General features: G+C 35.1%; 2 protein-coding genes and 1 long non-coding RNA gene across 4 annotated transcripts in view; 2 read left to right on the top strand and 1 right to left on the bottom strand.

The window, feature by feature from the left end:
• The window catches only part of LOC148620124 (uncharacterized), an 81,862-nt gene that overhangs the window by 32,218 nt on the left and 31,969 nt on the right, over positions 1-17,675 (bottom strand). Inside the window, exon 2 of the mRNA XM_088580703.1 lies at positions 2,087-2,403. Within this exon, the coding sequence (XP_088436829.1) occupies positions 2,087-2,403 (317 nt within the window). The remainder of the gene's footprint in view (positions 1-2,086; positions 2,404-17,675) is intronic.
• On the top strand, positions 2,946-4,885 carry LOC148620125 (uncharacterized). The gene is made up of 3 exons (XR_015921331.1): positions 2,946-3,247; positions 4,228-4,341; positions 4,752-4,885. It is a non-coding gene; the product is annotated as an uncharacterized LOC148620125 (long non-coding RNA).
• Positions 5,370-15,096, top strand: LOC148620126 (transcription intermediary factor 1-beta-like). 2 transcript variants are annotated; one of them, XM_088580707.1, is made up of 3 exons: positions 5,370-5,463; positions 11,749-12,841; positions 14,557-15,096. In XM_088580707.1, the coding sequence occupies exons 1-3, from the start codon at positions 5,386-5,388 to the stop codon at positions 15,009-15,011; spliced, it is 1,626 nt and encodes a 541-aa protein (XP_088436833.1). In that variant the 5' UTR covers positions 5,370-5,385; the 3' UTR covers positions 15,012-15,096. The 2 variants fall into 2 exon arrangements, with proteins under 2 accessions (XP_088436833.1, XP_088436834.1); XM_088580708.1 differs by lacking the exon at positions 5,370-5,463 and adding an exon at positions 5,503-5,849.

Consider the following 17,675-nt stretch of genomic DNA (forward strand, 5'->3'; position numbering starts at 1 on the left):
CATTTTCATGCAAAATGCCATTGTATGTATATTTCTCGCTGGCCTGACCATAAGTTCATGTATATAGTACGAAATATATTATATTTTAAGTAGCACTCCAGCTAAGAATCATGCAAAATGTAGTTCATGGGTGAAAACCTTCATATTTTTATTTCAGATGTAATGTTTTAATTGCCATAGCAACAGAAATTAGCATTTGGTTTTTCATAAATCCCGTGTATTTAGAAGATAAAAACAATATAAAATGCACTGTAGATTTCAACATTAAAGTAGATAACTGCAAATAACACTCAAATACAATAGAATCTATTGGATTTTCAATGTTGATTATCATCAAAGACCAGACAGATTGGAATGAGTAATTACACATTTCATAATACATGTATGATACTTATAAGAAATTATATACCTATTTCCGTATTTAAATTGCATCAGTCCATAATGTAGTATTATTGCGTAAGGTTTTCCATATTGGCAAGTTATTGGTCCGAGGCTAGCCATATTGGACTGAAGCGTTGCCGAAGTCCAATATTTCTACCCGAGGACTAATAACTCGGCCAATATGGAAAACCTTACACAATTATAACTTTATTGACTAACTAGTCTAATACGCTAGGCAAATATGGATTTTAACCAGTCCAATGTGACGTATTGGACGGGTAAAGCCGTATTGGACGGCTAAATTCCGTATTAGCGCACGTTGGCATTTTGTATTGTATTGGCAGTTTTGATCATATTTAGGCCAATATTCAATCTTAGTCAATAAAATGCTTTATTAACCAACTACCCCAAAATACGTTAAAATGTGTCAAAAACTGACCATTTAATATGAATTCAAACCTGGCATCTATACGGTGCCAATGTGGATCAAACCAGGGCCAATACGGCATCATACCTTCCGGTCGTTTGACACCGCCATTTTGAGTAAGAATTGAATTTCGTGAATTTTGATCACCAAGACTAAAAGCTGCAGAACCACAAAAAGATCTTCCATTTTATACAATAAGGATATTCAAGACTGGTTAATGCAAATAAACCTACATATTCTTGGTAAAACACGAAAACAACTGTTCTACAAATCATCTGGTTGAGTTGGTTAATAAAATTGTCAATAAATATGTAATTTCATATTGGCCCTGTTATAGGTTTCGATCAATCATATTGGTCTCGACAGCCGTATTGGGCCAATACGACCGCCTCGACCAATATGACAGATCTCAAACCAATAATAGGGCCAATAAGAAATTGCATGCTTATTAACATATAATATAGACCGGCTGGAAATAATACTGGACCGGTAGGGGAGTCTTATTTTAACTGACAGTCTTGTTCAGGATTCGATTCCGTTATTTGATTTTCAGTCAAAATAAAACGTTGTCTGGCAGATTTGCTTCGTTAGACGAAGACGCATTGAAGGCTATACAATAGCCAATGTCATTGTACATGTATTTGCAAAATTCGCAAATGCACAGCTAAAATAGACAAAATTTGCTTGCATGTTGTAGAGAAAATTATATCTTCAGCATCACACAATACAGTTGAGAACCTTTTCGAATGATGCTTGTTAACTGGAAAAGTATTATATAGCAAAAAGTTAATTGTACGGAGGGTCAAATGGCATTATATGGACTGGTATGTGGCCCTTAAAAATTATATGGACCTCAGCTGCACTTCGGTCCATTTAATTTTTTCGGGACGATATAGCAGTCCATATAATGCAATATAACCCTCCGTACAATTAACTATTTTGCTAAATATAGACCCATAAAACAACTTATTACAAAAATAAAAATATGTAGCCTTTTTGGGGGTATATTACTTTTTCCAGATTTTGCATGATTCTTACAAAGTCAAGTACTTAATCATTACCACTGGTTAGAATATTTAAGCGTCATCCTGATGAATTAAGTAAGTCTTTTATCACATTTATGTCGAGTTCAAGTCATTAACATGTACATGTAAATGACATAAAAATTAAAAATACATAATTTCTAAACGTACGTGTTAAGACAGGCACATGTTTGGAACGAAATAACGTTTCGTTCCATATAAAACCTACTGAAAGATTAGAGGTAGAAAAACCTACATGAAACCCTGATATCGGTAGTTCGTACACTACCGCAGTTTTCAAAGAGTAGCTACCACCTCCATCGTTAAACTGTAACATAATTTCATACACTCCGTAATCAAGGGTATTGCTCGTGAAGTCAGAGGTACTAAAGGCGACGGCATTACCGGACACTGTCTTGCTCAGGTTGACGTTGGACGAATTTGATCCGGTGTAGAGCGTCGCAGTGGTACTTGAAGGAGCTCCGTTTGTGAACGTAAGATTCACTGAGGATGATGTAATGGTGGGAGTCAGTGATATATAGTTCTGTGACCCGTCAGCGAAATCTGCATTTCCTTTAAATGATAAGAATATCATAATGAATATAGTACATGTAAATACATTTTAGAAATAATACTGAATTACATGTAGTAGAGATAAATTTGCTAGAATCGAAATATTTGACATAAAACATTCTTGTAAGCGCCAGTCACCGATGAGCGTTTTAAATGTATGTCTAGCGTCTCATATTTTGACCAGAGCGCAAAAATGTTTGTCACTTTGACATTTTTGCTCAATTTGCTCCTAGAGTCTAAGGGTTCTAGGCTGAGGATTTTGTTTGTGTCCCATAGCCAATAATCTACATAATAAACCTCTTTAATTTCGTGTAAATGCTTATTATAGCTACTTCATGTGACCACCTTCCGAATTGAAGAACGTAGTAAAAGGGCAGATAACCCAACGGTAAATATCGACTAAATTTGCTGATTCCGCGGGGTCGTGCTTCAAGTGGAAGGAGGTGGTAAGCAAAGCTAAGTTTTAATTATCTGTCCATCCTATATGAAAGTTTGTGGATAATGCAAAACCACTATTACGATAAATGCCAATTACAGTGTGGCCAAGCTTAGGGAGATAATTTTTCAAATAATTTGCCCAAAAAAATAATAATAAACAATTATTGAATGCACATAAAAGTAAATTATTAGAAAAAAATAAGCAGTTTATTCTGGATGTTGTCTTCCCCCTAAAATGTGAACTAAGATACTATTTTATAATACAAACCTATACCGTGTTCATGTAATACACATTTCATTAATATGATTTATCTTTTGCAGTATATTTGTACTTTCTGTCAGAAAGAACAATTAGACCTACCTGCTGCATAGGAATACAAAGTTAACTTTTTCATCTCATTTAATGGTATGTATGGTAGCTTCTATTTTATATTTTGACATTAGCATGGGGCGGATCATACAATTTGAAAATGTTGGAAGCAAGCTTTGGTTCCTCAGAAAAAGGGATGATGCTAGGACATGATTTAATTTGTATAGTGAAAAGAGGGGTATTAACCCCTTGCACACCCCCAGGTCCGCCACTTAATCAGTTAACTCACACTGGTTATCATATTATCTGAAACATGAAATAGTTATGATAACGTTTGTCCCAACAGTTCAGGGTTTTACGGACTTTTCACATCTTCATTGGTATGAAGCTGCACGTTGTGGAGATGCTTTGTTACTGCATGAATACTGTAGCACCGGCATGTAACATTGTTTTAAGGAGGATTGTAAATATTTTGATGAGTACATGAACATTGTATATACACATTGATAAATATGTAATTATCCAATATGTATTGATAGTCTTCTTTTATCAATACGTTAATAAGCATGATGGTAAAGCGAAAGAATTGCATGTAGTTTTGTTCACAAGTTAAAACTTATTGATGTCAAAGTAGCTATCCTTTAAATTTACATCACTTCATTTCGTGAAAATGATAGATTATGTAAGAAATCAGACTGATGACTCTAAATTTTAACATAATAGGTCCAAAGGTAGCTAGTTGGACTGTGTGGTTGTAGTGTTGTGCATTTAGGTTATTTGCTTCTTTATTACATACATTTATTATTAAAAAAATATCAGCTTGGTCGTTGTGCTTTAAAATTGCCTTTATTTTCATACTGTTTACTAATATTAACTCTCTATGTCTGTGTTGCTTTTTAACACAGAATTGCTTATGCTTTGTTGTCTTGTGATGTAAATATTATATGCTTTGAATGCTTTTTATGCATCTAATGATTATTTCATATTTTCCTGTTGTTGTGGTATAATTATATTTGATGTTACTTGCTTTGAAAATGTTATGCTACCAAAACATTTAATCATATTATCAATTGCAGGTTGTCTACTGGAATACCAAAAAAAAATGAAAAAGAACATAGCAAATTAGAAAAATATGATATGACTATTGAAGAGTTGAAGGAAGATTTGGAAGAAGGAACCTTAGAATTAGTGTAAATATGAGTTTGTTAATTAATTTATAATTGATTGGTGTGTTTGCTGTAAATCAGAATAGAAAATGTTTATCTTATTTGGCTGCATGTAGGGTACATATTTGAATATTTGTTCATATTTTTTATTTGATGTAGATATATTTTTATGGCAACATTATAGAACAAAAATAGAAATTATTGCAAAAAGATAAATAAATGCAATCACACACCAACAAACACACACACATATATATATGTATGTGTATATCTTATCATGATGGAAAAATGTTAAGTTAGATATAACTTGTTTGTAATTTGTGTCCGGAGTTAAACACAGACTATAAGACCCTTGTTGAATACTAAATTAATATGCACCTTAATCTATAAAAGTTCATTTACATTTACATTTAATATTTTTTGTGTATTTTCAGAGCCTGAATTTGAAATGGACTATAATTTGCTGAACTGTATTTTAACTTGAATTTTAAACTGGAGTTATGCCTCTTTGACAATATTTCCAAGTTGACATTTTTGAATTCACTGCCGCGGACCTATATTTAGATATTAGAGTTTCTTTTTATTTATACTGTCTAATGGTTACCTGTGCTGGAGAAGTTGTAGGTGAAGGTCATATTAATTGAATTAAACAGAGAAAGAGGATTTCCGAGTAGATTGATTTTTTTTCCTGAAGTCCCTAGCTTATATGTATTTTTTAAAAATGAACTCTGGTATTAAGTTTGACGAGAAACTAACAAATGATAGCCTAGAAACACTTTTATAAATTTCTGGACCAAACCCCCTCCCTTTTGCGTATCTTTCGTAAAAATATCGTGTTTAGCAAATATAGGACAGGAGTGATCATAGTACTCAGGCATGGTGTGTTGTATTTTGTAAATGACTACCATGCAACGAAGCGTACTGTCAATGCCATCCTATGAAGTAAGAATTCTAGTACTCTTAATATACATGTGGTGACTTAAAATATAAAAAATGAACAGGTGTGACTTCCTGTATATTGACAATGACAATATTTGATTTGCACGCGATAATATAATACGTGTACACATGTATTTTAACCTCCCTTTAAAGCAAAGTGCACTTAATCACAATGTACACGTAGCTTCCGGAACAATTCAAGACAAAGTAAGGTTTACTACAATGTATTACCTATTTTGTCGGTGTTTTGTTTTAAATGTTATGTTTCTTTTGTCTTAATTTTGCGTTTGCTTCTCTTTGTTTTGTCGTAAATGTATGTTACAATCAAGCAGTGGGTGAGATGCGACTGTAAGCAAGCCATATTCAACGCGCGTACAAGACATTAGCAGTGAAGGCCGTCACTCAAGATCACTTTAATGACCTTTTTCTATTGTAAATGTGCAATCGCGCGGAAAATCTGTGAGGATTAGTTTTCAACATAGCGGACACCTGGTTGTGCAGTGTGATAACTAATGGTCTAGTATCGATCAACATACATGACCTAGTTTGACCTATTGATGACAGCTTGTCTAAGACTAAGTGACCAGGAGATGGTAGGGACCAAAATTTTCCGGGAGATAGAGGGGAACCTGAAGTGACCGGGAGGGGAGGGGGCCTGAAGTGACCGGGAAGGGAAGGGACATTGGGGGAAACCGAAAGTGGATGGAGGACCCATCACCAATAATGGGAGCATGGGGCCCTTCGATCTCGGAAAGGGGATCCTTAAAGTTTGGAAAGAAACGACCTCCATTGGTATCCTCAATAATTATCCTAATTAGTGTCATTATGTAGTATACTATAAACAGGTAAGTTAAAAAAAAAGGGGGGAGGGGGTATTATGACTTGTTTTTCTTTGTTTATATTGCTTTTTTAATTCTACATTTTCATTAACGTTAATTGGTTTTTAATTATTTTTGTAAATTATTTGTAATTTCATTGTCTTTGTATAATAATGTCAAATGGATTGTACACTTTGAATAGATTTTAAATTTTGATTTGATTTTCTTTGTGTTTAATGGATTGTGTAATTTGAATTTGTATCCGTGTTATGGGGCTATATCGGGTAAACTGATTTCTTTTTCATATTTTCAATGTGTACATGTCGCGTGTACTTAATTTGACTCAATGTGAGGGTAAACCATTGATCGCGGATTTTTTTCTCTCCATATTTTTATTCGTAGTTGTTAATTACGTCCTTTTTTGTTTAAATTTGAGACTTGTGTGCTCGTTTAATGTTTTTCTTTTATTCCTGTTATTATAAGGAGATTGATTTTTTTTTATTGCTGTAGTATTTTTGATATTTACATGTCGCGTACACCAAAACTTGCTTTGAACGTGTTATGAGGCTCTATTGGGTAAACCGATTTCTTTTTCATACTTTCAATGTTAACATGTCGCGTGTACTAGATTTGACCTGTTATGGGGGTAAACCATTGAACTACGGAATTTTATTTTTCTCTCCATATTTTCATTCGTGGTTTGTTTCCTTCGCCCCCTATTTTGTTTTGTTTAAGTATTGTATGATGGGTTTTTATAAGGCGATTGAACTTTTTACTGCTATAGTATGTTACTTTTACTCAAACTTCGACCCGGGTTATGAGGCTTTAGTAATAAACTTCTTTATTATGCTGTTACTAACGGTTTTAATAGGTGTTATCGGTTTTGAGCTACCCCATTTTGAAAAGAGGTCTTTCTTTAGTATAGTTTTATTACACAAGAAGATTTTTTTCTATATATATTTTAATTTTATTTTGTATTTTATTTACAATTCATATTCATTGTTCCATTAGTCGGGGTGTCGTCTGTTTTCCGAAACCGGGTCCTGCTCCATGGTCTGTTCCATAAAGTGTTCTTTTTCCCTTTAAATAACACTTCACTTCTTTCCGTCCTAGTATCGTTGGCGTCAAGACTGTTTTTTTCCATCCTATTTAACTTTCTCTTCCTTTTTTCCTCGGTTTACATGACTTCTGGTCTTTTGACTAGGTTTTCATTGAATATCCCATATAGCTCCTGATATTTTTGATGAACTATCCTCTCATTATTATATATCGTAGATCAATATGATTCATCTAGTTGAACTTTTGCAACTTTCTTGATTTATTAAGGTCATTGATTCTTATGCAAGGATGCAAGGTGCTCCGCTCCGGTTTGCACTAGTATTTGATATTCTGACGTTGTACGTTTTACGTTCTTAATACAGCTACACGATCTTTGTTCCGAAATCCTCTCCATTAATAGGTGTCACATTTGTTTTCTTGGCTTTTTTCTTTCCTCCAATTGGTCTACCACGAGATTTTTTGGGGCCTCACTTTCTTTTCTCAGTTCATTCCTTTGTTTGCCTTGTGTACTTTCTGTCGTCCTTTTCACGTGTATGGAATCACGTCTGGTGACCTCTTCTAAATGAATCCCTCGACAGGGAACTATCTTGTAAATCTTTATTGCTCCGGGTGCCTCCATCGCCTTTGCGAGTCGGCCAAGAAGTGACCACATATCCTTTTTCATCTCTATTTATATTTTTCCTCATCCAAGATCACATCCTTAATTTCCCATGGGAAAATGTTTCTTCTCAACCTCAAGTTGTCAGGGGTGTCCTGTTTCATGTCGATCAATAAATATCCGTGAGGTTTGGCAGTGGCATACTCGTACGATTTCATAAAGTAGTTTATCTTTTGGGGGAACATTTGTTGGGCCATGGTCATGGCCTGTGATACGTCTCTGGGATTTTTAAACAGAATCAGGTAATGGGCATTCAGACTGATGGTTCTGTGATACTTGTTTTTGTTGAACAGATTCTGGACCAACAACATGACACTTATATCTTTATGGTGAGAATATTTCGTGAATTCATCATATCGCCTAGAACAAGCAAGTGTCTCTCTCTCTCTGGGATCCAAGGTGTCAAGGTCGAGGAGTCCGTGTACAAAGTCAACATCTTCCATTGTTCCATAAATCGTCTGGTACACGTTATGCCACCACGTTATTCGATTGGATCTAGGTATGATTGTGTGTTTCATGCTTTGTACGTATCGGCGTACAAACATCGTTTTTCCACTTCCAGTGAGTCCTGCTATGACGCTGGTAAAGGGATGGCCATTGGCTCACGGCATGAAATGGTCGTCCAAGTATCCTTTGGGTATGTCGAAAGCAAGGGGATCGTCTGTCGGATGTATGAAAAAGTTTTCGTCAGTAGGGTCCTTGTGCAAGATTTCTTGATTTTCATCCTGGATCGATTGGCGTAGGCCTTTCATCGAGGTATAATGGTCTTGGCGTAGTCCATTCATCAAAGTATCTTAGTTGTTTTATTTCTTCAAAGAATACTGGTGAAGTCTGATCATCAACGTATCATGGTCCGATACGTCGGTTTGACTTGGTCTAATCTGTGGGTAGGGTCTGTACCTTGTCGTATCTGAATATTTACGGTGAACTAATCTCATATGTCTGTTTAAACTACTCATTCTACTCAAAGACTTTGAACAGATGGAACAGGGGAACATGTTTACTCTACGACAGTCCATTTACAACTGCCAACTTTCAAGTTATACTCATTTACATATGATTTAATGTTTCTAGAACATTGTTTGGTTTACCTCAAGGTGTGTGTTTGTACGTGTGTTTGTATGTACGGTACGTGTGTGTGTGTGTAATTGAGGTCAGATGCATCCTAATCCTAACTTAACCATAACCCTGGACTAACATCAACATCTGACCCCAACCTTAAATATAACCTCAAGCCTAACCAAACACTTAACCATAGGCTTAACCTTTGCCATAGACTTGATCCTATATCTAACGATTGAGTCTAACAACTTTCTAGACTTTAACTCTAAACCTGACCCTAAGCCTAGTGATATTAACTCTATACATAACACTAGGCGTAACACTATACTTAACCATACACTTAACCCTAACCCTAACACAACCCTAACCACTTACCCTAACCCTAAACCTAACCCTAACTTCTAACCCGAAATTAACCATAACCCTAGACAAACATCAACATTTTACCCCAACCTTAACCATAACCCTAACCCTGACCCAACGTTTTACCACAAACTTTACTTTTGCCATAGACTTGATCCTATATCTAAGGGTTGAATCTAACAACTTTCTTGACACTAGACCTTATCTGAACTCTTACCCTAAACCTGACCCTAAGCCAGCCCCTACTGATCTTAAATCTACACATAACACTAGGCGTAACCCTATACCTCACCATACACTTAACCCTAACCATAAACCTAACGCTAACACTAATCCGAAGTTAACCATAACCCTAGACAAACATCAACATCTGATCCCAACCTTAAACATAACCCTGAGCCTAACCCAACTCTTTACCATAAACTTAACCTTTGCCATAGGCATGGGCCTATATCTAAAGGTAGAGTCTAACAACTTTCTTGACACTAGACCTTATCTGAAACTTTAACCTAACCCTAGACCATTTCATGCCATGAGCCCATCCCTCTACCAGCGTCATAGCAGGAGCCACCGGAAGTGGAAAAACGATGTTTGTACGTCGATTCGTAAAAAACAGGAAACACACGACATATAAACATTGAAAATATGAAAAAAGAAATCGGTTTATCCGATAGAGCCTCATAACACATTCAAAGCAAGTTTTTGTGTACGCGACATGTAAATATCAAAAATACTATAGCAGTAAAAAGTGCAATTTCCTTATAATAAATAAAGAAATACATTAAACAAGTCTCAAACTTAAACAAAAAGGGCGTAAGAAACAAACTATGATTGAAAATATGGAGAGAAAAAAAATCCATAAATCAATGGTTTAATGACCCTTAATGGGTCAAATTAAGTACACGCGACATGTAAACATTGAAAATATGAAAAAAAAATCGGTTTACCAGATAGAGCCCCATAACACGGATACAATCGGTGAAAAAGTGCGTGTGTCTGTGAAAAGTGATGAATAAGTCGATTATAAAAATCTAATTATAATAAAAATGAAAATACATCATTCAAAAGTTATTAACGTTCCGAATGTAAACATCAACTGTAAACCTTACAATTGCCAGTATAATCTTAAGACGTTAGTCAGAATAGTAACATTAATTATTCAAACTGAAAACAAAAAATATTAACATAATTAAACAAAAATAATTAAAACAACGATAAAAAATAATGTCCGAGAGGTAAACATTGCACAACACGTCCTTATACCTGTAATGTATTCATTAAGTACATTAAAACGGTTAAAAATCAATACATGGGCTATTGAAATCACCAGTAAAATGGGAAGTTTAAACATCTGTCTAATCCGTGAGACATCTATTCAATTTACACATTCCATTGAACACAAAGAAAATCAAATCAAAATTTAAAATCTATTCAAAGTGTCCAATCCATTTGACATTATTATACAAAGACAATGAAATTACAAATAATTTACAAAAAAAAGTAAAAACCAATTAACGTTAGAATTAAAAAAAAACAATATAAACAATGAAAAACAAGTCATAATACCCCCTCCCGCTTTTTCAACTTACCTGTTTATAGTAAACTACATAATGACACGAATTAGGACACTTAATGAGGATACCAATGGAGGTCGTTTCTTCCCAACCTTTAAGGGTTCCCCTTCCGAGATCAAAAGGCCCCATGTTCCCATTATTGGTCATTGTCCCTCCCTTTTCCGGTTACCTCAGGACCCCTCCCCTCGATCAAGTCTCACTGGTCAAGTTAAAAACTTCTCAGAATGAATGATGTTCCAGAAGTCGTAAATGAAAACATTATAGCAGCTTATATGTTTGCCGGGGCACAAGTTACTGGAAATCTAATATTCAACTTCTCAAGTTAAGATTCACATGAGAATTTATAAATAATTTCTCCTATCTGACTATCAAATAGCAGTTGTTTTCTTGTTCAAGTTGTTTTATTATTATAGTGCTGGATATAAATGTTTTGTTTTGTAATAAATATATATTAGTTCAAAATATAAATAGCACTAATCCCCCTTGTCGTGGAGCATATGATAAAAAGACCATTACATAACATTTTTAATACCATATGCATTATTAACCCTTTATTGATATGATATTGGTCCTTAAGCCTTCGGCTCTTGGGCAAATATCTAACCTTGGGCTAATAATATATGCATTGTATGATATCAAATATGTCATGTAATAATTTGGCAATACGTACTACTCGTGGTTTGTGATATGGACCAGAAAACTGTTAAGTTCCGGCAATATTTATTTTCTTGATCCATATCATTACCCTCTGTCCGCGTATTGTGATATTGTCCTCAAAAACATTGACTATTCTACAATTATGGAAAATTTGGACCTGAACTCATGCTGTACGCACTTACTTAGACAAGGCGGCTTTTATTACGCGGAATTTTCGAGAAAAAAACAGTTGACTTATAATTGTGGAAAATACAATTCAAACTGTTGTTATTCAAAAATAGTCTTTCCCTTAAAATTACAGGAAACAACTATGGACAAGCTAATTTTAGAGATAGAAAGGACACTTCTAGAGTGCAATGTTTGCACGGAAGTTTTCGACGAAGAAGACCGGGTTCCGCGTGTCCTACCGTGCTATCATACATTCTGTACAGGTTGCGTGAATAAAATCAGAAGTAAAAAATCCATAAGATGCCCGACTTGCAACGCAGTACACAAAGACTCTGAACGATTGTCACTGGATAACCTTCCAAAAGATAACACTCGTCGGGATCTAACGACTCTCATGGAAAAAATCGATTGCTTCTCTGCCAAGCTGATTCAGTGTCACGACTGCTCTAGATATTTTGACAGGTATTTTAGCTGCGCTGATTGTAAAGAGAACTTTTGCATTTTGTGTGCCAAAACTCATAAACAGCAAATTTCACAAACCATAGAATTGGAAAGGTATGATGTAGGACCAACATATAGTTGTCCTTGTCACCAGTATACGCAGTTGAGATATGTCTGTACTTCTCCACAATGTCAATGTGTCGTTTGTCCTATCTGTGCAGTCGAGGATCACAGAAATGAAGAACACCATCATCTTCAGAATATAGATGATGCATTTGAATCTAGTAAATCGACCTTAACTCTTAACTTGGCTCAACTTCAATCTAGGATAGAAAGTGTTCTAATAACTAAGAAAAAGTTAATTGAATACGATACATTTTTGAGCAACAAGAAAACAGAAATATTGTGTGTGGCTGATGATAAGTACAGATCCTCGCCGGCACACGCAAACGACAATAAAGTGGTTAAAGACATTATGGCACGTATTGAATCGCTCGTTGCCGAACTCGTGCGAAAGATAGGAGAGACCGACGAGTTCTTGTGCCAATCCATGGATTTTAAAGAGTCGATCGAAAAAGTAATGAATGAAACTAGTCTTTTAACGTTTGTTCAAGTATTTTTCAGGCTGGAAAGTCATTTTAAGACGATCATTGCTTTCCCGCACATTGACCATGAATACCAATCCAAGCTTGATGACATTAACAAAATGTGTTTCGAATATTTGGAGCATTCATACCAGAGAAAGGATCTACATGTAAGCGGCGTTGATCCTGTGTATAAGAAAGGTAATCGTACATTTGTTTAACCAGTATATATGAGTTCAAAATTAAGGCGTGTAATTATTTAAGGAATTGTATTTCAATCTAACTATGATTTGAGTTGAGAAGATGGGCTTTTGTGAGAGTATAATGACTTGATATCTAAATTACGAGAAATAGATTTCAAAACTATCCATTTGTATGTATTCACTGAGAATGACGGGAAGAGCACACGATTTACATTTACACGATTCGTTGTCCTGTTGTTTTCCGTCCACCCGTCCACGTCTCTTTTATAACAACAAATGAAACGTTGCAGCATTTGAGAAAAAAAAAAAAAAAAAAACTTGTTTCCGTTTTGTGAAAAAAATATGCCAAATAGACGAAATATCTACTTTTAACGATTTACATGTTACAGTAACAAACAATGTTTTATTGGTCAAATACGGCCGGGTCAGAATAGTTATCCGGAATTTTATTTTGCGGATATACATAGTTACATTTTCGCATCTTTAAGCTGATCAAAAATTTTGTTGATAATACGATCAGGTATTCCTCGATTGGCATTTCCTTATTCAATGTGCAGAAGGCGTTTCCCGGGATGTGACTTTATGAAGTCTTACATCATTTGGTGCCAGTCTTGATTTACGACGTCAAAGTGCGTCGTTCAACCTCTACTGTCTGTTTATTCTCATATAGGAGTAATCGTTGCATCCTATCCTTTTGTTTTTTTTCCAGTTTTTAAGATATTAATTTTTTTACCTGCTACAGTTGTCAATATATTTATACCAAACACTTCCTTTATTGATTCACGCCGAACTCGGTGACTGGACAAAAAAATCATAATCCGGATTTTCATCGTTTCCGTTTTGTTACATTTATGCAGACATATGGATTATCAAAATTTATTTAATGCTTGTTGGTGTTATTTATTATCGAAGTATGAAGCAAATTCCATCACAGAGAGGTTCTGCGAATCGATCATCTATACAATGGAAATATTTTGTCCAGCCATTTTAGTATTACATGGAATACGACATGGCACGCGAAAAGGGTTATAGGGCAGGCATCTGTTTACATGTACTTTCGTCTGCCCCGGACATGACTTTTTTTTAACAACTTGGCGGGTGTTTCTAGAAAGGCAGAGGATGCTTACCCTACCGATGCACCTGGTCCATGCTCCGAGTTTTTAGAGGAGCCCGAGTTGCTCATTTACTTTTGTTGCTTTGTATGTATGATTTTAGTTAATTTATGTTCTTTGTTGTGTATGTAGGTTTTCCATGTCTGCTCTTTGCCCCTTGATTATATTCTTTTAATTACCGCTATAACCTTGGTTCCCTGATTACTCTCTCTTACAGGCAGAAAGTGTTAAAGAATCTGTGAATCGAAAAAATATAGTAAAATATTGACAAATTTAACTCTGTATTATTTCTTCCGTTGACTAGTGAGAATCGATTTTCTGATACAACTATTCGGGCTGATTTTTGCTGCAAAAACTGCTAGCTAAATTCAATGAGGAAAATACTGCTTCTGTTAATTGCTTTGAAACTACACCTTCTTTGCTACCCAAAGGTAACAGTACAGTTACCCTTTGCTAACGAAAATGAGGCATAATAGTTTTACTAATACACATGTAGTTAGTTTGCAGTTTTGACAAATATTAGTGAATTTTCGTTCCTGAAATCGTGATATTGTTCAAGTTACCTTTCAAAATCTAAGTAACAATGTATGATGTGTTTTAGATGAACGTGTCGATGAAAAAAAGGGGGCCCAGACATCTCCCGGGTGGCTTGAAAAATTATTCCAAAGAAAATTAAAACCGACAAGCAAGAAGGAGAGACATATTCAGCGGGAAATGAAGCGTTTTAGGCGCTGGGAATCTACAGAATTATCAAGGAGCATCCAAGACTTGAGTGGTAATGGTGTATATCCAGGACTTTATCAAGATATACGAAATAACATACACAGCTGTATTGTGTTGGTTTCATTTTTCATCCTGTGTGCTGTTTTATTCTATATGGAACCGCTTGTTTTTGGACTAATTGTTCCATTTCTTGCCATTTTAAGCTTATTGTCTCCCAATAACATTCAGCCTCAAAACAAGCGGAAGATAAAAAGGAAAAAACTTAAATATAACCATGAGCTCCGTACTGCAGCTCAATATCCAAATCTGTTTTTTTTTCAAAACTATAGGTAGTGCTTATTAGTTATCACAATTTGCAAAAATTATGAGAAATTGGTAAAGGCTATCATGATTAAAATAAAAATACCATGCAATCATATATAGTGAAAATTTCGATATGCTGTACACGTTTTTCAAGGAGTTATCTCATCAGAAATATTAGAATCAAAGATATGGGAAGATCTTAATCAAAAACGTTATTTGTATTCAAGAAGTACTCAAAAATAAAACTATCGAAATAGGAGAATCATCCCCGAGAGGTTCAGTGAATCGATCACCTTTACAGTGGAAATATTTGGTCCACCCATCTTAGTGTTACATGGAATACGACATGACACGCGAAATGGGTTATCGGGCAGGCATCCATGGGTCAGCGGACCGTGACTCACAAATCCGTTGTCAATAGGTCAGTGACCTGCTCCCCTACAAAAAAAAACAGCTTCTAACCCATAGATACTCACAGCTTATTCCTTTTCGGAATTTAATGATTGATACTGGTTGGTATTGTGACTCGCGGTGCGCTTACACATACTTATACCGTCCCAATAACCTATAAATATCGGGTGTATCCCATAATCGGAACTAATAGGCCATTTCCGCTACACCAAAAAAAAATAACCTCGGATGTAGAAAAGATAGTTTCATCTTCACAAATTTGCCGGAATTGTAGTCATACGCGAATCAAAGTAGTTCTATTCCTCAGGTGGCGCTAAAAAACAACTCTTCTGAGAATTTGGGGCGAAACGAAGAGCTAAGAAAAAAGTAATGGTAAAAAAATCAACCTGTTAAACTATAGGCTAGAATCGGATCGGTCAAAGTCCGGATAGATCAATCCGCCTAGTGCCTCCGAGGTTTTTCTTTTGTGTAACTAGAAAGTCTGAGGTGTTCCGATTGGTGTATCCTATAGATATAGATGATTTTGGTTAATTCTCGTACATGTACATATATATTCTATCTGAAGAAATAATGACACACGTTGTTATATTGTTACTTACATGTACTACATGTAAACCAGTTCACTGCAACGGTGTGTCAACGTTATGATAGTCCTCTGTGCCACATTAGGTTTTAAGCAAAGTATTCATGTACTGAATCAATTTATATCGATCGTTTGAATTTTTACGCCTCAGGTAGTTGTCAAATTGCAAAAATATGGGATAAAAGCAGCCATAAAAGGAAAGTCGGGGATCGAATTCAAAGATACATATCTAAACACAAGCTAATTGGTGTAAATGGTTAATATTGAACTATGAATATATTTTTAATTCACCATTCTGATTACGAATTACGGACATTTAATAAACACACAACAAAATTCGCGATGCATCGAAGTATGCAGCGCGCCAGTTTGTGAAATATAAGGTTCGTTGTTGGTTTACATGGAACACCTAGATGAATTAACACAAAACATCAAAGTTGCATAACTGAATTACAAACTACTAGTAGGCCTTTCCCAATTTCTAAATTTTAGTTAAAATTCAATTTAAAGATCTCCAGTTCACAATCATTAAAATAAAGCATTCCCTTGGATATATGTCCCTCTCAATTAGTTACAGTTCTCATTTGATAAGCTATATAGCTCAAGCCTTCAAGTTATCGCGTAGACACCTGTGCGTCATGTTAAGTCACTAAGTTTCTTGGCACCTAATTTCAGAGACACGTACATTAACGTAAACAGCAAAGTCTTAGAGTAAAATTTCAACAATTATGTCGGGTGCAGGAAACACTCGCCATGCACTTTTAAGGCCCTGAAGCATCTACAGTTCTATTAGTACACATTTTGTAGCACATGACCGAATAGCCAAACAGAATTGTTATTACAAAAAGCAATAATGGTCACCTGACCACAGACTGACACCATTCCTGAGAAAGGTTTTATCGAAATTCCTATACCATCGTCTATAGGCAAATTTTTATTTTTATTTGTCATTGTTTCATTCCACTTCATTCAAAAACGTCTCAAATGTACATGCACATGTCGCCTGAATATAGCTGAAATATTGCTGTTCGGGCGTTAAACCCCAACAAATAAACAAACAAACATACTTTCTCCAAACTCGATATCATTATTTATCAACCACTCCTTGTTTCTAATTTATTGCATCTGAAAACTACTCATAACTTCTTCATATTTACTTAATAATGATAGACAAAACACATCTTTACCAACAAGTATAAATAATTTACACAGAACTTTCGCTTGTCTCATTTAAAAAAACTCGTTAGAAATTCATAGAAAACTCAAAATCCTAATTGTCAAAAGGCACGAAAAGTAATCAATCAATATGCAATATGACAATTTTTTATTTAATATAATGTTTGCATAGGAGACCATGTATTATTTTTTATTTGGTTTAACCAACAGGGTTGTCGGTATTGTCAATCACTATTTTACATCTAGGTTAAGGTGGAAAGAATCGGCCATATCGGAGTAGCGTGCTTACTTAAAGTGCGGGGTAGTGGGTACGATCACCGACCGTGTCGAACTTAATCAAAGTACTGACGTACTGAGTCAATGAAGGCCTTCATCGTTTGCTCTGTTCACATTTCAAGTAATAAAAATGGATTGTATAATATTTAAATAGGTAAAGTAATTTTAAAATCTCTGTTTCGAAGGAGAGGGGAATACAGTTTTACCCTTGTATGTGTTTCCATTTTTCCGTAACACTTTTTACGTCA

The sequence above is a fragment of the Perna viridis genome, chromosome 4 (assembly GCF_037379345.1).
Source record: "Perna viridis isolate PV_CMFRI_1.1 ecotype Kerala chromosome 4, ASM3737934v1, whole genome shotgun sequence".
Lineage (NCBI taxonomy): Eukaryota > Metazoa > Mollusca > Bivalvia > Mytilida > Mytilidae > Perna > Perna viridis.